Source organism: Dermacentor andersoni, chromosome 1 (genome assembly GCF_023375885.2).
Source record: "Dermacentor andersoni chromosome 1, qqDerAnde1_hic_scaffold, whole genome shotgun sequence".
In the NCBI taxonomy this organism is placed as follows: domain Eukaryota; kingdom Metazoa; phylum Arthropoda; class Arachnida; order Ixodida; family Ixodidae; genus Dermacentor; species Dermacentor andersoni.
The window spans coordinates 162,627,953-162,650,393 of record NC_092814.1 but is presented as its reverse complement, the minus strand read 5'-3'; the positions used below and the strand labels follow the sequence as shown (position 1 = coordinate 162,650,393).

The following is a 22,441-nucleotide window of genomic DNA, read 5'->3' as shown; positions in this document are numbered from 1 at the left end:
TCTTCGATGTTATTATACAAAGTGCATGTAATACTATAGTCTAACACCCACTTCTGATCAAAGTCTCTCCTATCCGATCATTATTATGGATGATATCGCTTTTGTTGCATGCTGATAACTGGAGGAGTGGAACCGGACGTGGCAAAATACTTGCGTGGCAGGAACATTCGCTTCGTTTTCGTTTTGTGCGCTGACTGGATGTGAGTGTCGCCGAAATCGGCCGACTGAGGCGCTTGGTAGCGTCGCGTGTCAGAACACACATATGTCGTTGCATTATCAGCATTTCTCACTGCGGCGTGCTCACTGTCGAGAATATTTTCCTCTCGGAAGCAACACTCTGCTCGAAGTACGAAATGTGCGTACTGGCAGCAGTGCCATCAACTTGTGCACTGCACGCTGATCACATATCTCCACTCGCTCTATTCCCTCTGAGTGTTTTTATACCTGTCTTCATTTACTTAACTGCGTACTGAACTTCGCAAGTGTTCGTGCTCTGAGACCGTATTGAGTGCTTTTCAGTACTTTTTGTCCTTCTTATTTTTGTTTACTCTACGACGAAGAGTAGCCGGTGCCATAGGCACCGACTTTAAATTTCTGTCTATATATATATATATATATATATATACACTGCGTTGTACTGCTCCTTGTTGCAGAAGAAACATTTGTTGAAAGTTGTTCATACGTTGACGATCGCGAACCATGTTTGAGCTAGCTCTTCATGTAATGTAGACAACTTCGATGATGATAATATTGTGGCGCTCTGTCTGCAATTTGTTTTCCTTTGTTTCCGGATTACGATATGCACTGTTTTCGTTTCGCAGCCGGAAGAACGCAGTCCTGCTTCGCACTCAACTCTCCGTCCGAGTTCACGCGATCATAGGTAAGTGCAATTTTTACCGCACTCCTGCCGTATTAGCCAGAAAACCGCAACCTCATGCAACTTGTCCGCTCATAGCTTACCGTGTTCTTACCCGTGACGTGAAGAAAATTGACTCTTTTCTATGTCCTTAACATGAAATGAATATTTATATGAAGCGGTCTTGCGGTGTTAAAAAAAGAAAGCGGAAACGAGCTTTAAAAAGACGAGGACAGAAACCAATAATGCGAGAGCATTTCCAACCTATTACTGCAGGCGATAGAGATGTCGTGCCTGGATAATAAAAATGTAGGATTAGAGGCATGAGCGAAATCGATACTATCGTGCGCGTATTTATTTATTTATTTATTTATTTTAATTACTTGGCCTCCTTGGGCACGCGCGGACGAACGGAGAGCGTTTTCTTGTGGCTGTCTGCACTAATAGCCTACCTGGTCACGAATTCCTCCGTTTCATTCTCTCCGAGCGACATTCTCTTTGAATACAGCCTAACGGTGGTTGTCCGCGCTAACCTCATAAGCCGACCAGACTCATCATTCATGCGCACAAGTGGGCGTTGTCATCGGGATCCTTTTGGTCCAACGCGATGCATCACGGGTAAGTTTCATTGTCGTTGTTAAGATCGACAGGCCTGCCTGGTTTTCCTCCGCGCAATCGTCATTAGTGGAAAGTTACCGCAATTCCATTGGCTTTGGGAGGCCAGCTGCCGCAACGGTGTCGACGGGACCTGCAAGCGGAAAAGGGGAAAACGTGCAGGCTTGGTGCGCTTTAAGTTCAGCGGCTGTATGTCCGTTGGGGATTGATCGCTTCTGTCAAACGCCAGGCCGCACCGGCTGCTGAGCTGGAGTTCCAATATAAAACCCTGTTGTGTCGCGTGCCTGTCGCCCGAAGCATAAACCGAGACCGAACGTAGTAGCTTTGCACAGTAAATGGTGCGGCAAGAGAAATGGGCTTATACTCCACAAGCCTCGCGGCCCATGTTTGCACCGTAGCTATGGCGTCCTGTTCTTTATTCACGCTTGTGCATCGCATACTTAATTGCCTGTTCACCTTCTGCCGTTTAAATATGCTCGACGGCGCCAACGAGGCCCGTGCAGCTTATTGCTTGTAATGATGTGCGTCTGCATTCTCGGATCACCAAGCTCTGGCGTCTTACCCGGACTAGCGATGCATGACATGTTAGCCACGTCGGTAGTAAGTGCGCCTCTTCTGTCTATAGGACAGTCTTGGCATTTCTGATAGGTTGTGAAAGCGTGCTTCGCGACTGAACGTGCGCGTTTCATTCTCTCGCAGAGTCCAACTGTGTAACTTGTGTCAAGACCTTGACCAAGCTCTTGCGAGACGAAACTACCTTCAACAGGGCGTGCAATATGTTTTCATAACGCGTCTAGTGTGTCTCGCGCACTGAAACCACGTGAATAGCCCTTCATCGTTCAGCACTTGGGAAACTATAAACGGCTGGCACCACCTGTAACGCGCTGTGAAGTTTCCGATGCCTGCTAAAAGAAAGTAAAATACTTTGAGCACAGCCCTTTAACCACGGGGAAACTTCATTTAGTCGATTGGAGCTCGTCTGTGTATATAGTCCTGTGGTAATGTAGTTTTTGAGGGAGCGTCAATGCTCCTTTACAGCTGTGTCTGTTTGCATCGCATGCAGTTCATGAGGCATCGTCGCCGTGCGGCTTGTACAGGTGCATAGCTTATGTTGGCCAAGAAAATTGTTACGTTTACATTTATGTTCATAAAATGCTCTCCCGAAGCTTGTTCAGATGGTCCTTGTGTGCTGCATTCGGGCAATTTTTCGGGCTCTCTTGGTTTTTCCGTGCACTCAGAATTGATAACACGAAGTGAGCCTTAACCAAGAAATGATTCAAGCTAGCGGAGTTTGGCATTTCTGTTCGATTAACCAGGGGTACTTTCCGTACTTTGCAGAGAAGCTGCTCAACTCGACAGGACGAGAACTGCGACGGGCACTGTTCTCTCTCAAGCAGATCTTTCAGGTGAGTCGCGTGTTATTAGGAATTTCGTATAGATTTGAGTGCGTACACTTCCTTATATTTCTCTCGAAATGTATATGCAATGACAACAGTCATTTTGCCTTCGTTTGTGAAGCTGAAATGTTTCGTGTAATAGATTTACTATGATTGCTTGGCGTTTGTTTCTTTTGGTTCATTGTGCGGCGCCCGTAGACTAAGGTGAACGCCGGTTACGGCTGACTGAATCATTAGTGTCGCGGTGTGTTTGAATGAGCTGGCGCTGCTTCAGGTCCACTCGCGTGCCCATAGACCTTCCGTCTAGTTGGCCTCACTATATCTTTCGCTTTCATGCCAATTGTACCAGTCCGAGACATCGCAAGGGAGACCGATCGCTGCGGTGAATGTTATGTCGTTACCATGTTGGGTTGCTCAGTCGGCAAAAGTTGTCAACTATAAGGGCGCTGTAGGAACCCGCTTACATATGTGTTTTATTTCTAGTGTAAGTCCACATTTGGTGATATTTCTTAAGAGTTTTTTAAGGACATTAGGCACTCTATTGGACAAGTGACGAACGGGGTTGAGACTGAATGTGCACGTCATCTTCAAATCTTTACTGATGGCTCTGTGGACTAGGTCAAAGGATCTAGTGCAGCTGCTTTTCACATTCCCTCTTTGAAGTATGATTGGTCTGTTCGCTTCACTGCAGTCGTGTCCTCCACAACGGCCGAAAGCGTTGCCATTGAGGCAGCTCTAAAGAAACTACGGTTTTGTACGCCTCAACCTGTTGTCATTCTTACAGATTCAAAATCTGTCCTTGAAAGGTTAGAGCACGGGTTCCCTACTGATGCCTTATGTCTTAGCTCCCTACGCTCGGTGCACAATCTCCATATCAAAGGCTTCTCCATACGTTTCCAATGGGTGCCCTCGCACATAGGTATCATAGGCAACGAGATGGCGGACAGCCTCGCCCATAGAGCGTTGTCTGGGAATCCATTGAGAAGAGTGCCTCAAGAGGACAACAGACTCTTCAGAGAAGCGGTGTTGTGCCACTTCAGTTCTTTGTGGAGCTCACCTCACAAGCCATGTGTGATCAAGGGTCTCAAAAGGAACCAAGCCACCTTACTGCTCCGCATTCGCACGGGCTCTGCTCGTACCCCTGCGTGGATGTATAAGACTGGCCTGGCGTTATCACCATTATGTTCAACGTGTGGTGTGTGCGGTGACATAGAAAATTACCTAATGTGCTGTACTGTGTATAACGCGGAAAGGAGGGTGTTATTCCGGTCCCTCAAGAAGACAGGAGTTCCTCACAGTTATCTTCAGGACATTGTTTTCCCGCGCGGGAACCGGTTGTGTAGGAAGGAGGTCTCTCGCCTTCTACAGGACACGGATTTGGCCTCCACATGGTGAACTGAGGAGTGACCATTTGTAATTGTGAGGTCTGTGTCTGATTATGTGATTTATTTATTTTAAGTGTCGCTACCGTGGAGCAATTGCCGGCAGCAACTGCAAGGCTAATCCCACCAGTAGCCTACAACAACTCAACTCAACTCAACTCAACTCAACTCGGGGTTCTCCGCACCGCCTGCTGTTTTTTCTTTTGTTTTTAGTTTATTTATTTATTTATTTAAAGGGCCCAGTACACTTCCCTGAGGCACTCTAGGTGATACTGGAAGTTTCTTGGATGAGTGGTCATTAATTGAAACTAACTGCATGCAGTTAGTCGCATAAGGAGCTACCCAATTCACGAAGTAGGTTGGAAGGTTAATGATTGTAGTTTATTAATAAGCTTGCTATGTGATACAAGATCGAACGTTTTCCTGAAATCTAAAAATATTACGTCAACTTGTCCGGACCTATCAAGAACAGCGGCGAAATTATGAATAACTGTTGTTAATTGTGTTACAGTATTGGCAAGAAAAAAGTGTGTTGCTATCACATATAAACTTATTTATTTCATTAGCTATGTTATGTTCAAGTAGTTTGCAACATGATGAAGTTAGTGATATAGGACAATAATGTGTTGCTAGTGTGGCATCACTTTTTGTCAGTACAGGCACAGCACGCGTGCCAAGAACCAATCTCTAGGCAGGGTAGCTGAAGACAAGGATACCTGAAATATAATAACTATAAAAGGTGCTAATGCTTCGGCATACCTCCTCACGAAAACGTTAGGTATATCATCTGGACCTGGGGAGGATTTAGTTTTGAGGTTGAGTAACGTTGAAACGACACCTGACAGTGACACATTATCAGGTGCAGAGTTGCATGGCGTATGGTTAATGTAGTGTAGTATATAGTATCAGAGCTAGAAAAAAACATTGTGGAAGTATCGATTAAAATATTGCTTCGAAGCGACAAATTGAACAAATAGTTTTGGTTATTCAGTTTTGCATTAAACTCGCATTACCATAACATTTGCTGTACTGGAATAGAGAGGACTGCAATACTTCAAAAGTGTCAGAATTGCCGCCCGACTGGCCGCTCGAGGCACTTTGCTTGTATTCGCGGGCTTCTTTCACGCTCGGAAAAACACTTTTATGTAGGACGTATTGAGAAACAGAAAGCTGTATCGGGAGTTTTTCATGTCGCTGTACAATTTCTTCATTGACACTTTTAATCCAATTATAATATTTGAGAAGTTGATTGAATAATTAAGAGTAATTATCCAATTCGGCGGAATGAAAAAAAATTGTTTGAGTATCTCCAAGCGACGGAAAAACAACATTACCTTTGTTCTGTCCAGTTACGTGGCGTTCGCATATTTTTTAACTCTGGCTAAATTTAGCTGGGACACCCTGTATATGCACGTGTGGGTGTTTCAAGAAAGCTCCTCCGCAGTGGCGCCCGGGAATCAGGGCCGGGATGCATCCGGCGCCCGCGCTTCGTCATTCGGCACTGGCAAAAGCGAGTGACAGGCCCCAGGCGCTTTGAAGGAACGCTGACTCTTGGTACGCGGCGCCAGCCGAACTTGCACAAGCTTGTGTAAACACGGGCGCATCGCCACCCGGCGCATCGGATAGGCACAGGAAGGGTCGCGCAATACGGTTTCCGATAGCGATGCCACGGTTGAGAAACTTCGTCTGTGCGCATTCGTTTCATACATATATTATTCTCCTAGCTCTTCTCCTTTCCGGTCGCCAGTTTTCGCCGCCGGGCCGTGTGTGAATCAAGTGATCGAAGGGAATTCTGCAATCGAGAGCGGTCCGCTTTGAATTCTTGTGCCGCAGTTTTCTTTCTTTTTTTTTTTTGTGATCAGCAATTGTGCGGTCTGGCAGTCGCACGTTGTTACCGTGCACTGGCGTTTACTGAAATGAGCACATTTTCCTCGAGATCGTCCTCTTTGGCTGCGGCGAAGCGTAGCCGTGTTGCGCACTTTTAGGGAAATTTGACGCCCCGTGAACTTGGAAACAGTTTGATAATGATTTGATTTGAAAAGGGAATTGCGGCTTTTAAACGCATCAATGTACGATTGGGTCCTGTGAACGCCCGAGCTTGTACCAGTCACGTTTGTTTCATGAATTCCGAAGACTAGAGCATACGATTGAATTCGGTTGCTGTTGGTTGGCGTACACCTTGGAATGTCAAATAAATAAATAAATAAATAAATAAATAAATAAATAAATAAATAAATAAATTGAAGCGAAGAAGACAGGCGTGTGCTTCAGGCGCATCGTCAACGCCTCGCTCGAAGGTATAAAGCTCACCATTCAAGGACTCACGTGCACAGTCGAGTTTGTTGTTCGGTCTTCATGCTCGTACGACATCATTTTGAGGTGGGACTTTCTTCCCGATCACAAGGCCGTAATTGACTGTTCTCGCGCCGAATTCGAATTTTCTCCGCTTCTTGACGCCCAAATAGATGATGCTGATGATTCCGGCGACGCGCTTCTCGTTGCTGACGGCACTATACCTTCGACTCGTCTGTGATCGCGACTACCTGCTCCAGCTGTGTTACGAATACCGCTCCTCTTTTCACACCGTCGCATATTTTTGTTCATCAACGATGTTCTCGTCTTCCCTTCGCTGTCATCACTGTCAACGGGGGCTTCACTCATATGCTTGTCTCCAACTATTATGCCTAGCTCGCCCCTCAGATTGCGTCCCGGTGAGTGCCTCGGGCGTTTTGAGCCCATCGACTCGATGACCATCTTCGATGCACCTCTTGATGGCACCTGCTCCGGGATCAGTACATTGGCTTGTTGCTCTGCTTGCCCCTTGTCTGGGTCGGACGTCTTCAACATGGATACCAACCTGAGCCCCGCACAATGGTCCCAGCTTCTCAACCTACTCCGCAAGTACTCCTCTACATTTGATTGTCAACAAGCGACTTTGGGCCGCACAACGACGGTGTATCACGAGATCGATGCCGGGCACCCACGCTACGCTGCGTCAGCGCCCTTATCGCGTATCACCCACAGAGTGCCGAGTTATTAGAGAGTTTAGTTTAGGGGACGCAAGCGGCTTGCGTACCGAACTAAAAATCTCTATTGAAGACGAAGTCAGCGATATATACTTGAGCACGGAGTTGTTCAACCTTCTAACAGTCCTCGGGCGTCCCCTCTAGTACTTGTAAAGAAGAAAGATGGATCCATCCGGTTTTGCCTGGACCATCGCCGTCTCAACAAGCTAACGCGTAGAGACGTGATCCTTTGCCGCGCATTGACGACGGTCTCGATTCTTTGTAAGGCGAGGAGTATACTTTTCCTCACACGACTTACGTTATGGTTATTGGCAAGTGCCCATGGCTTCGGCCGGTTGGCCAAAAACAGCTTTTGTAACGCCAGACGGCCCTTATGGATTTAACGTTATGCCGTTTGGGCTTTGCAATGCCCATGCTACTTTTAAACGGATGATGGACAATCTCCTCCGTGGTCTCAAATGGAAGACGTGCTTATGTTACCTTGCTGACGTGGTTGTCTTTGCTGCTGATTTACCTTCATCTGTGGCGTCTCGAGCAGGTCTTGCAGTGCCTAACTAACGCCGACCTCCAACTCAGTATGAAGAAAGGTTGCCTTGGAGCCAAGCAACTAACGATACTTGGACACATGGTTCCCAAAGACGGCATTTTACCCGATGCTTTTTAACTTCGCGCTGTCACGAATTTTCCGAAACCCACTATACCCTAAAGAAACTTCGAAGCCTTCATCGGGCTCTGCTACTTTCGTCATTTTATCAGGAATTTTGCTTCTATCATTGCTCCGTTAACCTAACTCCTGCGAGGCGACACCTGCCTTTCTACGTGGTCCCCAGCTTCTGCCGACGCGTTTATAACATTGCGCCGTCTGCTCACGTCGCCGCCCGTACTGCGCCATTTCGACCCCGTCAGAAGTCCACAGAAGTCCACACGGACGCCAACGGCGTAGGACTTGGTGCTGTGCTCACTCAGCGCAAAAGTGGATACGGCGAATACGCAGTAGCCTAGGCCAGCAGGTCACAAACCAAGGCCGAATCTAATTACGCTGTCACAGAAAAGGAGTGCTTAGCTGTCATTTGGGCCCTGCCCTTGGAAATTTTCGACCATACCTGCATGGCCGCCCTTTCGATATCGTTACCGACCATCACGCCCTATGTTGGTTGTCGACATCGAAAGACCCATCGGGCCGCCTCGTCCGCTGGGCCCTCTGGTTACAAGACTTCGAGATGTGCGTTGTCTATCGGTGTGGCCATAAACACATCGACGCAGACGCTCTCTCTCGCTCCCTCACGTCAAGTGACACGACTTGCCTTTCTGTCATCGACTCGGTGTTTTCGTCACCAGCGCTCAATGATATGGCTTCGGAGCAGCGCAAAGATCTGTAGGTTGCAGCTCCTTTGGACTGCCTATCTGACTCCCCGGCGACTCGCCCTTCCCGTGCTCTCCGCCGTCACGCTTCTCACGTTGCGATACGAGATGGACTAATCTATCGCCGCCACCATGCTTCCGACGGTCGCAAGTGGTTGTTCGTCGTCCCTTGCCACCTCCGCGGAGATGTGTGCTCCGCTTTCCATGCAGGCCCACAATGCGCCCACGCTGGCCTCTTCAAAACGTACACCAGGCTCCGCTTGCGCTTTTATTGGCGTGGGATGTATACTTTTCTCCAGAAGTACATCCGCTCATGTTCAGCATGCCAACGCCGCAAGTCTCCTGCTCGCCGTCCTTGTGGTCCCTTGCAGCCAATTCCTTGTCCTTCTCGACCATTCGACCGCGTCGGCATCGACCTCTACGGCCCTCTACCCTGCACACCTAAGGGAAACCGCTCAGTTATTGTTCCCATAGATCACCTCACGCGTTATGCAAAAACAGCTGCCCTACCAACCGCCACAGCCCGCGACGTTGCGTCCTTCCTCATGCAACACTTCGTCATTCTCCATGGCGCGCCCCAGGAACTTCTCAACGACAGAGGACGTGCTTCCTTTACGAGGTAGTTAACGCGCTCCTTACTGCATGCCGTACTGTCCATAGCACCATTACTGCCTATCACCCGCAGTCTAACAGCATGACTGAGTGATTCAATCGCACTTTGGGCGATATGCTATCCATGTACATTGCGTCCGATCACACCGACTGGGACCTCGTTTTACCATGTGTGACCTACGCATACACCCTCCCACAGGCCACGACATGCTTTTCGCCATTCTTCCTCGTATATGGCCGTGAACCTTCCTGCACATTCTACACGATGTTCCCTTACCGACCTGACCCACATGAATGCAAGCTGCTGTCTGAAGCCCCCAGATACGCCGAGTAATACCGCGATCTCGCCCGCTCTTTTACGACTGAAGACCAATGACAGCAAAAGTTCCGTCGCGATGACGACCGACCCACGAGCACATATCAGCCCGACTCTAGTCTGGCTCTGGATACCTTCGACTACTCCCGGTCTTTGCTATAAACTCCTAGCCAAGTACCACGGTCCCTACCGCGTCATGCAACAGACGTCCCCGGTCAATTACTTCGTCGAGCCACTCACGCCATCCGGTGCATGTGCAGCGACTCAAACCTTACTACGACTCAGTCGTACTCTCTTCCCCTTAGTCTCCAGGCTAGAGCGCCATCTCGAGTGCCTCGAACTGCCAGTCGCGCGGCAATTTTCCATGTATTCGCGGGCTTCTTTCACGCTCGGAAAAACGTTTTATGTAGCACGTATTGAGCAACAAAAAGCTGTGTCGGGAGCTTTTCATGCGCTCTACAATTTTCTCATTTACACTTTTCATCTAATTATAATCTTTGGGAAGTTGATTAATTAAGGCTACTTGTGTAATTCGACGGAATGCAAAAATAACCTTAGTATCTCCAAGCGACGGCAAACAACGTGACCTTGTTCTGTCCAGCCACGTGACATCTGTATATATTTAGACCTTGGTGCATGACAGTAGGGGCACCCTGTGTGTGTGCGTGTGTGTATAAATGTAGAGAGAGAGAGAGAGAGAGAGAGAGAGAGAGAGAGAGAGATTCTTTTTAAGAAAGGACCTAATAATAATGGAGATAAAAAAAAGAGCGAACTGCTCACTTTTCCTATTCCTCCTCAGCATAAAGTTTCCTCTCAGCTGGGGCGGCGTCGATAGCATTGCCCTGCCCACTGCTGCTTTCTTTCTTTTTCGTTGTTTACGCGGTGCATATATGGCAACCCTTCACGGTTGGCGTGTGGCAGAAATGTCCGAGAGCGACAAACTAAGGATGCCTGGACGGACGCGACACGTGAAGAAACGACGTTTCCCCGTGTTTCGGTTGGCGTGTAACACCCCGAGCAAAAAGAATGCTCAACCACCATGCCTCATCGAAACGGAGTGTGGATTCCTAATTTGTTATGGTTGTCTCGTGGGGTTGCCGGTCTGGCTGGCGCGCCGCAGTGCTTACAGGCCCCTTTGCGTGTGTGCGACTTTAGAAGAACCCTTTCCACGAGCTGTCCAACTCTAGGTCTGCCGCCCACCCACAACCAGACGCCCTTTCCGCGAAACAACGTCGCCTAGAAGAAAGGATAAGCGCCTACGATCCCGGACCTGCGGGTTGCCACCTGCGAAGGCGGGCCCGTCCAGGCTCACCTGAGAATGTGGGAGCAGCCGCAAAGCACCGACGGGACTCAGTGTATGTCACGTGACGTTGACGTGAGCAAGGTCCCGCCTATGATTTTAGTGGGCCTATTTAAAGGGCCCCGCAATGTACCTTTTCACTTCATTCTCTTCATCTTATCCTTCACTAACCATTGAATAAACAGTGCAAGTTTCGCACTAGAAATCGTCTCGTCCTTGCCTGGTTGCCATGGTCTACCGGACGCCTGCAGCCTGCCGACAACGCCACGCTACCCAATAGTGACGCCGGTCGAGCTTCGACAAACGGCGTCGCATCACCCGTTTGGTATAGAATATTGGAGCTCGGGAGTAGTCATGAACCACCGCCCAATGACTGGCGTCCATGGGCTTTCTATGGCGTCACTGACAGACGTAAAGGAAAGGGGGCCGCGAAACCCTCACGAGAGAGCGAGAGTCCTGATTGCAGGCCTCCTGCAGCGGAATAATATTTTGCTCACAAGTTCACGACAGATGACGTCATCTAATCGTGTTCAAAAAGTGTAGCAGTGCCCATTTGAAACATTTACTCCAATAAAGCTTTCCGAATCAACTGCCAGTGAACCACGGCATAAAAACTTCTGTCCGAAACATTTTTAACAGAAACGCTTCAGTTTGTCATTTATGCCATAGGAAAGAACGCTGTTTTTCAGAAAATTGCCCTATGTTTGTTTATGGACAAGTTTTCCTTTGTTCGACCTCATAATAAGGAGTTTTAGATTTTGCGCGCCCTAAATCAGGGAACGCAGACCGCCGGGCGTACAAGAGAACTGAAGAAAAGATTTCTACTACACTCTTAGACAAAGGCACACCCCTTGGGGTGTATATCTGCCACAGAGCAATAATCGTCATCTGCCTTGCTTGCGTTTCCTTTCGCGTTATCAGCATGACATAGCATTCCCGACAGGAATGTAGCGGGCGCGGCGTTTTCAAGAAAGGAAACGCAAGCAAAGCAGATTACGATTATTGTTGTGTGACAGACATACACCCCAAAGGGTGTACCTTTGTCTAAGAGTGTATATATGTACTATATTTTCTACGCACTATATATACTATTTATGAAACGCCCTAATATATTTTACCAACTACTAATCTCCTCATACAAAACATTCAATTTTATCATAGTCATCGTGCTTAAAAAGAAAACTAATAAGTCGCTTTTTGACATTTTGTATACACTCTTAAGCAAATGTACACCCTTTGGGGTGTATATTTGCTACACAACAATAATCGTCATCAGTCTCGCTTGCGTTTCCTTCCTTGAAAACGCTGCGCTCGCTACTTTCCTGTCGAGAATGCTCCGTCATGCTGATAACGAGCCTGCCGTGTTAGGATTGGGGGCTCAATCCCATCGCTCATAACCCGTTGTCAAGATTGGAGTCTGGCATGAATTAGAAGGTAGCTGGCCCATGCCGTCGTCCAACTTATCCACGCTGAGGACGTTGATGAAGGGAAGGACTGTTTCTCATCGAGAACGAGGAATATGGGTTTATTTACAGTATTTACATGCAGTTCATCAGTCTAGCATGACTGCGAGAGATAGTACATCAGTCTAACATGACTGCTTGAGAAAGAGTACATCAGTCTAACATGACTGCTTGAGAAAGTGCACTGAGCAGCCGCACAACAGCGGTTTATAAACACGCGGTCCTCCCCCGATACCCAGGTGACGGAAACGGCCGTCCAGTCATCGTAAACAAGTCGCCTTTCTACGGGACGGTTTACACACACACACTCACACACACACTTCCTTGCGCGAGGTTCACGGTCCGGAGCCGACGTCAGACGGACTTCGTAGAACTCGGGGCTTGTGTCAGGAAAGGGGCCTTTTATTTCCCGAGCTGACCCCTGCAGCGCGGCCGGGTGCCCATTGTCTTGCGTCTTGGACGGCGCGTGGGAAGGAGCCTTGAACTACGTTCCCGCGAGCACTCCCCCGCTAGCGGCAGACCAGGGCGGCGGTGGCGTTCCAAGAAAGGTTGCCGTCGCTGTCGCAAGTGGCTGGCAAAACTTGCACCTCAGCTGGGCCGTTCTTAACAGCGCCTCCATGGCCTGGAAAATCTCGACTGTCCAGCGCTGACAACCGCTGAGCAGGAAGAGAACGGTTGGTGGCCAGGGGGTGATGCCTTGGCTCGCAGCAACCACTTGTGTGATGATGTCACCGCCCCAAAACATCCAACAAGGACAGGCAACTGCAAAACGAACCCCACAACATGGCTCTGCGCCGAGAACGGCTCTGCGCCGAGATGACGTACCTTGGCTCACTTTAGACCCGCTAGGCTTCAAAGAAAACATAAGTGCAGAAAAAAAAAGATGCTGCATTTCGATATGCCAATTTTTGAAGCGATTTCGTGCTGAGAAATTCAGCAATCATGGAAGGAATCCTGCTAAATGAGAAGGGATCTTCTTGGCCTCACAAAATTAACAATAATAACCCTAACATTTTGGCGGGACCCTTAAACGCAGAATTCAAATTAGTCTGCTCAAACCATCCGCATTGCTATGCAACTTTCCCTTCTTATATCTAACGGAGAAGTTGTACTCTTGGAGAGTGAGACTCCATCGGAGCAAGCGACCATTTTTGTGTGACATTTGATTGAGCCACGTCAGAGGACAGTGGTCAGTCTCGAAGATGAACTTCGCTCCGTACAAGTAATACGACAACTTCTGGGTGGCCCAAGCTAAACAAGCGCATTCCTTCTCTGAAGCGCTGTAGGCTTCCTCTCTTACATTTAGTTTACGGCTGGCATAGAGGATAGGATGCTCCTCGTTATCGTCGCCGACCTGACTAAGTACCACGCCCATACGTCTGTCGCTTGCGTCGCATTGAACTATGAATTCCTTTGTGTAGTCTGGCGCGCGAAGCACAGGACGAGAAACGAATAGCGTTTTCAAACTTTGGAAAGCGTTCTCTTTGTCCTTATCCCTGTGTACGCTACTCGGTCCTCCCTTTCGGAGGGCGTCCATTAATGGACTTGCCATTTGCGAGTAATTCGGAATGTACCGTTGGTAGTATCCCACAAGTCCCAAAAATGAACTAAGGTCTGTTTTCGTGCGCGGCTGAGAAAATTCTCCAATCGTAGCTATTTTCAGCTCGGCCGGCCGTCTCGTGCCCTGGCCGACAACATGGCCCAGATAAGTAACCTGTGAACAACCAAATCTACACTTTTCCGCTTTCATCGTTAAGCCGGCTTCCCTCAACCGTGAGAACACCTGTTTGAGGTGCGATACGTGTTGTTCCCAGCTGTCCGAAAAAATTGCTACATCATCTAGATATGGCAATGCGAACTCCTGCAAGTTTTCTAGGACAATATCCATTAACTTAGAGAAGCTAAGCGGCGCGTTCTTCACCCCGAAGCTGAGTGCGAGAGGGCGAAACGTGCCTACAGGTGAGATGAATGCGGCATAGCGGCTGGCACTTTCTGAAAGGGGAACTTGCCAGTACCCCCGCACGAGATCTCTAGTTGAAATGTATTTAGCAGCGCTAACTCTTTCAATACGTTCCTCAATGTTGGGTGTCGGGTACAGCTGATCCCTAGTGATGGCATTTAACTTCCTGTAGTCAACACACGGATGAGGGTCCTTGTTAGGCGTTTCTACCAGTATTAGCGGTGACGTGTAGTCACTCTCAGCGGGCTCAATAACTCCTAACTCTAGCATGCGCTGTATCTCTGCTTCCATAATTTCTCTCTGTCTTGGAGACACCTTGTAAGGCTTTGATCTTACGGGTTCGGTTGATGTCAGCTCTATTTCATGCGTTATTATTTCGGTTCTACCTGGCCGATCGCTGAACCTGTCGATATATTCCCCTAACACCCATTGTAGCTCATCTAGCTGCTCGGGTCTTAGAGCGTGTGAGCTTACCGAATGTTTTACCACTTTTTCTAGGCCGATTTCAGAGTTGGAGGTCGCCCTATACTCCTTAAATTTGGTACTAGTGCCCTCCTGCTCTTTGATGGTATAGTTAACGACTCCGCTCCGCTCTATATACGGCTTCATCAAGTTGCAGTGATATATCTTCACCTCATTCCTGCGACCGGTCATTTTCAGAGCATAATTAGTATCTGAAAGTTTGTGCAACACTTTAACAGGCCCATCCCAGTGAACTTCAAGCTTGTTCTTTCTTGAAGGTTTGAGGATCATTACCGTGTCTCCAGGGTTAAACGTACGAAGCCTCGCATTCTTGTCGTAATAGAATTTGGCGTTCTTTTGAGCTACTCCCATGTTCTTTTCGACTAGTTCTTGGGATGCGCTTGGCCGTTCCAGAAGATTTAGCACGTATTCAACCACTGTTGGACTCTCTCCTCTTTCCTCCCACATCTCTCTTAACATTCTTAGTGGAGAACGGAGTGTCCTCCCATACACTAGTTCTGCTGGCGAGAACCCTGTCGCTTCATGTGGAACCGTTCGCAAAGCAAACAAAGTTGCCAGCAGACAGTTCTTCCAGTCTTCCTTGTGCTCGTAACAGAGCGCACGGAAAACTCGCTTAAGCACTGAATGCCACCTCTCTACACTGTTTGACTGAGGGTGATAGACGGAACTGTGTATTAACTTTACCCCGCACTTTTGCAAGAATGTGGAAGTCAGTGCGCTGGTGAATACTGACCCTTGATCCGCCTGAATTTCGGCTGGAAACCTAACTCGTGCAAACACTCAAAAGCGCATCTACTACTTCGGTGGAGCTCAGCTCTTTCAGAGGGATTGCTTCTGGAAACTTTGTAGCCAGACACAGCATGGTAAATAAGTACCTGTAACCCGATTTTGTTTTTGGTAGAGGCCTTACCGTGTCTATCACAAGTCGTCTGAAAGGTTCTGTTATTAAGGGCACTACCTTTAGTGTAGCTTTCCATGTCTCTCCTGGTTTACCCGAGCGCTGGCAGGCGTCGCATGATCTTACACAGTTTTCTACGTCTTTGAAACAGCCAGGCCAGTAGTATTCCATAAGCAATCTTTCCTTTGATTTGTTTATGCCTAGGTGGCCGGACCACCCATTTCCATGACAGAGACTCAAAAGGTCCTCCCTGTACTTAGTAGGTACGACTAACTGATCTAAAATCCTACCCTTTCGATCTCTGTAGTGCCGATACAACAATCCTCCTCTCTCAAGTATCGTCACGTTGCGCCTAGCAATGCCTTCTTAAGCTGTGTGATGTAATTTAGCTAAGCTCTCATCATTCTTTTGCTCGGCTGCCAGTGACTCTCTATCCACACGTAAGAGCTCATCAAAGTTCTTTGAGGCCGGTGATAATAACGACCCTGTCTCGCTTGCGATTGCGTCAGCTTGCTCTTCCTGCAGGCTTGAACTTTGACACTCTAGTGCTACGCTCTCATTGAGCTGGTCAGCTGGCAGGCTCTCCTCCACTGATTTGTTGTCTCTCGGGCCTAGCTCGGATTCGGGTATTGAAGTTATACATTTTTCTGCTTCCGCTGGAGCAGCTTGTGCATTTTCAGCCGAAAGCGACGAGATTTTACGAGCTTGGCCGCGGGTCGATGCCTGTACTATGCCCTCTCCCAGTTTAAGCCCTTTTTCACGCAGTAACTGATTAGAACGATTCGAAAAGATGTAAGGGTACTGCAGTGACAAAAATTTGGAAACTGCAGCCTCAGTGTCTAGCTCCCCGAATGGTCCACTGATTTTGACTTTGGCCATGGGCAGACACACGCTGTGGTCTTCAACAACCTGTTTGATCCATGCTACTTCTCCAGTAAAGTCATCTACCGTCACGTAAGACGGATAGACAATGTCCATCGTGGCGGCACTGTCTCTTAGCACCCGGCATGCTTTGCCATTAACTTGCAGGTCGTGAAGATATGGGCTTAAAAGTTCCATATTCTCGTCTTTTTCATCTACGTAGGAAAAAACTACGCTAGGCTTTCCGAAGTTCACAGCGATATGTCCCAGTTTGTGGCATTTATAGCAGCGGATCGGTCTAAAAGATACGAATTTTCTTTTCTGCACTTTTTGTACGGTTTCCCCGTTAGGTTTCTCCTCGCTCTTTTCTGCGGGCTTTTCCTGCACTTCTACAGGCTCCGGTTGTCGAGTCTGCGAACCCTTTTTGAACAGAAACTGTTTCCGCAGTCCATTTCGACCGTCCCAATTTCCGTCCTCGGCGTTCAACTTTCTACGCGTTACGTACTCTTCGGCTAATTCAGCCGCCCTTTCCACAGTGTTTACATTCCCTCTGTCTTGCACCCACAGTTTCACAGCTTGGGGGATGCTTTTGTAAAACTGCTCTAGACACATGCATTCAATGATCATGTCTCTGCTGTCGTACGCTTCCGCGCTTTTCAGCCACTCGACTAGGTTGGCCTTTAAGCCGTATGCTAACTCCGGATACCCCTCGCTATCTTTCTTGCCTGTGCTTCTAAACCTTTGCCGAAAAGCTTCGGCTGAAAGGCGGTATTTCTTCAGGAGAATAGCCTTAACTTTCGCATAATCATATGCATCCTGTTCACTCAGTCTGGCGATTACTTCCGCCGCCTCACACGGCAACATAGACAGCAACCGCTGTGACCATGTACTCGGACCGAAGTTCATCTTCTCGCAAGTCCTTTCAAAATTGCTTAGGAACAAGGCTATGTCGGTCCCGACCTCAAATGGCTTTAATAGCCTGTCCATGCGGTATGATTCTGCCTCACTTGATCGTCCCAGAGCCCCTTCACTTCCTTTAGACAACTCCAAACATTTGCTTTCAAGTTCAAGTTGCATTTTTCTTAACTCGCGATCTTTGTCGCGTTCCCCTCTCTTTCCCGTTCTTCTCTGTCCCGTTCTTCTCTCACTCTATCCCGTTTCTCTCTTTTTTTAGAAGTTCCAATCCCATTTCAATTTCTTGCTCACTGGCCTGTTCGGAAATTAGCTCCAATAATTCCGATTTTAGCATTTCCTTGCGTCCATCTAGGCCCAGTTCCCCACCAACAATCAACAATTCGTCTCTCAGCAGTGTCCTTAACTCCATGATTGCTGCTTTACTGCCTTGATCCTGCTCGCTAAATCTAGCTTGGAAAACACAACCTCGCTAACACTCAACAATCTAGTTTCCCTACTGTTCTAAACAGAAGAACCACAAAATTAAGCCTAGAGAGTCAAAGCAAGAACCAAGCACTCACCGCAGACACAGCACCACGTCGCAAAGTCCATCCCACCGCTGCCACCAGTTGTTAGGATTGGGGGCTCAATCCCATCGCTCGTAACCTGTTGTCAAGATTGGAGTACGGCATGAATTAGAAGGTAGCTGGCCCATGCCGTCGTCCAACTTATCCACGCTGAGGACGTTGATGAAGGGAAGGACTGCTTCTCATCGAGAACGAGGAATATGGGTTTATTACAGTATTTACATGCAGTTCATCAGTCTAGCATGACTGCGAGAGAAAGTACATCAGTCTAACATGACTGCTTGAGATAGAGTGCATCAGTCTAACATGACTGCTTGAGAAAGTGCACTGAGCAGCCGCACAACAGCGGTTTATAAACACACGGTCCTCCCCCGATACCCAGGTGACGGAAACGGCCGTCCAGTCATCGTAAACAAGGCGCCTCTCTGCGGGACGGTTTACACACACACACTCACACACACACTTCCTTGCGCGAGGTTCACGGTCCGGAGCCGACGTCAGACGGACTTCGTAGAACTCGGGACTTGTGTCAGGAAAGGTGCCTTTTATTCCCCGAGCTGACCCCTGCAGCGCGGCCGGGTGCCCGTTGTCTTGCTTCTTGGACGGCGCGTGGAAAGGAGCCTTGAACTACGTTCCCGCGAGCACTCCTCCGCTCGCGGCAGACCAGGGTGGCGGTGGCGTTCCAAGAAAGGTTGCCGTCGCTGTCGCAAGTGGCTGGCAAAACTTGCACCTCAGCTGGGCCGTTCTTAACAGCCGTTCGTGACTTGGAAGTACCGAGCTCGCCGCGGTAAAGAAAGGAAATGCGGACAAGACAGATGAGTACTGTGTGACACAAGGGTGTAATTTTGCATAAGAGTGTATATATAAAAAACTCAAAATGCAACCGGACCTAATAAATTGTACCGCGATAACTAAAGGTTATCCTTTCTATCATTATGCGAAGTAAGGTTAGTGGTGGTTTGTGCAAAATATTTTTTATAAGTATTTGCACAACTTGTAGGTTCGTCTAAGCCTGCAATTAAAACAGCGCCTATGTTTCTTGTGTGTTTCTGTGTGTTCGGCAAAATTATTACGATAGCAATTATATGGACACTAGGCGCATTTCTGCCGTCGCTGCCATGTTCCGTATAAAGTCCAAGGGCGATAACATCGTAGCCTGTGCGCAGTATGTTGTATGTGCGAGTGAAAACATGCGAGAGTGAGCCGAATATGGTGGCTCAATCTAGCGCGCGCAAGGGAGAAAAGCAGGGGAAAGCGTGCAGTCTTCCGTCGCGCGCAAGGCACCTGGGGGAGGGGCGGAGGAGGGGGGTTCTGCTCCGGCGTCGGCTGCGTATGGCGCGGCCGTGTGGGCCGTATCTTGAAATCGATTTGCGACGGGGACGAGTGCGCCGAGTGCTGATAGCTTCGTGTGCGCTGTGTTATCGTCGCTTTGTTGGCGTTGAAGCGAGAGGCAGCACGAAGGTAAATTCTCTCGCTGCTGCTGCCGCGCTGTCTCACTCCAGCGTTTTGACAGCGGGTGTGCGCGGTCATCGAGGGAGATGTGTTCATGTTTGCTTGTGCGTGCGAGACACCATGCTTGTTAAGTTAGTATGAGAATTTTTATAAGTTTATGCGACCGATAAAGCCACTATCCTTACTCTCTATAGCTGCCTACTAATTTGCTATCGCTATCGATGCTTCGCTTTCGGGCGAAACTGCGCCTTTTTTTAGGCAAGGCTTTTCAAGCGATGTAGATATCTCTCATTTTTTTTAAGGAATTCATGATGGCGAAGAAAACAGCTCATGAACTTGAGATGGAACGACGCTTTCACTAATCAGTCAGTGGAATTGGATTTCGCCTGATCGGCAGACAGCACGAAGATTCAAGGCGGGCGCTGGTTTGCATTCGTATACGATGCCGTGTTGCTGTTCACGCTTGCGTGTTTAGTGTGTGCGTATTCGTTATCATTATGCTTCGTTTTCCCTTGATCCTGGCTTTGCGTTTTTGCTGGGAGCTGCGGCTGCAGACTCGTAAGTATATGGGGTCAGGCGGGCAGTCATTCATTTCCGCGCAGGCGCAATTGGCTGCCATGAGGCTGAAAGTGCAGTGCACGGGCACTGTTTGATAGTTGTGTGCTTCGTTACTTTTCGTCGTGCCATTGACTGTTTTCCTTGACTGCGATATTTTTTGTAGTGCTTCCTTTTCTTGTCCGTACCCGCCGTGGTTGCTCAGTGGCTATGGTGTTAGGCTGCTGAGCACGAGGTCGCGGGATCGAATCCCGGCCTCGGCGGCCGCATTTCGATGGCGGCGAAATGCGAAAACACCCGTGTACTTAGATTTAGGTGCACGTTAAAGAACCCCAGGTGGTCGAAATTTCCGGAGTCCTCCACTACGGCGTGCCTCATAATCAGAAAGTGGTTTTGGCACGTAAAACCCCATAATTTAATTTTTTTTTTCTTGTCCGTTCGCTCTGTCACTAATATCGCGGACCTAAACGAGCAAGCATTTGGTCGCATACGGTAATACCCGCTTCAGCGCTTTCCTCGCTGTGTCACGTTTCTCGCGCCATTTCTCGCATTCATGTGACCATCGATGGAACCTTGCGACAGTGGCCCTAGTAATGTTGCGACTACTAGCAACCATGTCGAACAGGATATGCGGCATCACGCGCTTCCCTTTTTGTTTCTGTTTTCTTTCGCTGTGGTGCTCTCCAAGGACTTGCATAGCATTGCGGCCCTTGGTTAAGCGTTTATGCATGTATCGGGTGCTCATCATTTGCCGCTTAGCTCAGAGCGAGTTACGGTCCCTTGGGCTTCGCAGTGGCTGACAGTGTGATTTGCTTCCCGTCGCAGGATGACAAAGACCTGGTGCACGAGTTTGTGCAGAACGACGGCCTTGCTTGCCTCATCAGAGTGGGCTCTGAATCAGACCAGAATTACCAGAATTACATCCTTAGAGGTAGGGTTCCAAGGCACCTTCCTAATGCAATGTTTTCTGGGCCGAACTTTGTGCACGCAGGAGTATGACCTCGGCTGGAGAGTAGCCCAATTGTTTCAAGCGAGAATCTCGCACAATATTTCTTACACTAACGTGTCACTGCATTAACTCATTTGAATTTTGTCCATCTATTCCAGCTGTGGTAACGAATATTACGTAGGATTGGTGACGTTGACATTTGTGAAGATTTCGCATTCTGTAGAGAGGCGAGCATCTGCTGAAATAGCCAGAAGCGTGGAAAGGCTTATGTTCCCCGGTAGCCTTCTTCGGAACCCGCAGTGAAACAGAAGCTATTAGATCCAAACATGTAATTATTCCATGTATGATTTTGTTTAAAAAGATGACGTCGCTACGTCTACGTCTGCAGCTAAGTGGCGGAAGTTTAGAATGATTATTCATACTTCAAAAGTTGTTGGTGCTAGAGGTTAGTAAACGATGTTTAGGTATACGGGGTGATCAGTTTTAAGTCTACCTCAACTGTTAAAAATCGCCTGTTGCAGATAAGATAATTATAGTATTTGAGCTGTATTACTTGGAAGAGAAATCGAAACACATTTCCAACTAATTAAATTATCACGAATTCTTAATTACTTTACAGCACATATTTGCGATTTACGAATGTTAGCCGGTGAATTTGTAAGGTGTATCCACTTGGAATGAATTTCCAGAATGACACCAATTTCGAGATATGCGCCATCAAACTCGCCGTAAAAATGCGCTGTTGTTCAACTTACTTTTTAACAAAAGGCTCTTTTATGTATTGAAGCGCAAAAGTCATTGGAACGCCCATGTATTTCGTCCCACTCTTTGGGAAATACTGTCTCGAAACTGGTGTCCTCCTGGAAATTCACTTCAGGTGGATACGCCTTGGAAACTCACTGGCCACGATTCGTAAATTACAATATGTGCTGTAAAGTAGCTAATTAATAATTAATGAATTTCTGTTAATCAGCTAATTATGTGTTTCAATTTCGCCTGCAAGTATGTCCGCCACTTCGAATAGTACAGCTCAAGCACAAGAATTATATATCTGCCTTCGACGATATTTAAAAATTCCGTAAAATTTAAGCATGATCACCCATATACTAATGAACTTTTTCTGCACGCACTCAAATAAAATGTTACTTGAGCTGCTCGAGTCATTCCAAACTACTGAAGCATATCCAAGTAATGTTAGACAGATGGATGTGAACAATTTGAGAACGGGAAGAGGAGTACGCAAATCTCTTGCAAGTCTGCAGACGGAACCGAGCGCGCGCAGGCCTCGTGACGCTAGTGCTTAGAGGGGGCAGAGAAGGTTAACGTACTGTCGAATAAATAAATAAATAAATAAATAAATAAATAAATAAATAAATAAATCGTTTATTTAACGTACCCAGGAACAACCCTAAGGTCTGAGTGCTTCTGTACGGGTAGAAAAAAATCAAAATGCAAATACAGGAAAGAAACATG

The 22,441-nt window shown here is 47.9% G+C and overlaps 1 protein-coding gene across 2 annotated transcripts in view; it reads left to right on the top strand.

Annotated features, from left to right (window-relative positions):
* The window catches only part of Fhos (Formin homology 2 domain containing), a 194,606-nt gene that overhangs the window by 116,931 nt on the left and 55,234 nt on the right, over window positions 1–22,441 (top strand). For both annotated transcript variants that reach the window (XM_072287961.1, XM_055062679.2), the window contains exons 3-5: window positions 822–880; window positions 2,810–2,877; window positions 20,845–20,950. In XM_072287961.1, the coding sequence (XP_072144062.1) occupies window positions 822–880; window positions 2,810–2,877; window positions 20,845–20,950 (233 nt within the window). The remainder of the gene's footprint in view (window positions 1–821; window positions 881–2,809; window positions 2,878–20,844; window positions 20,951–22,441) is intronic.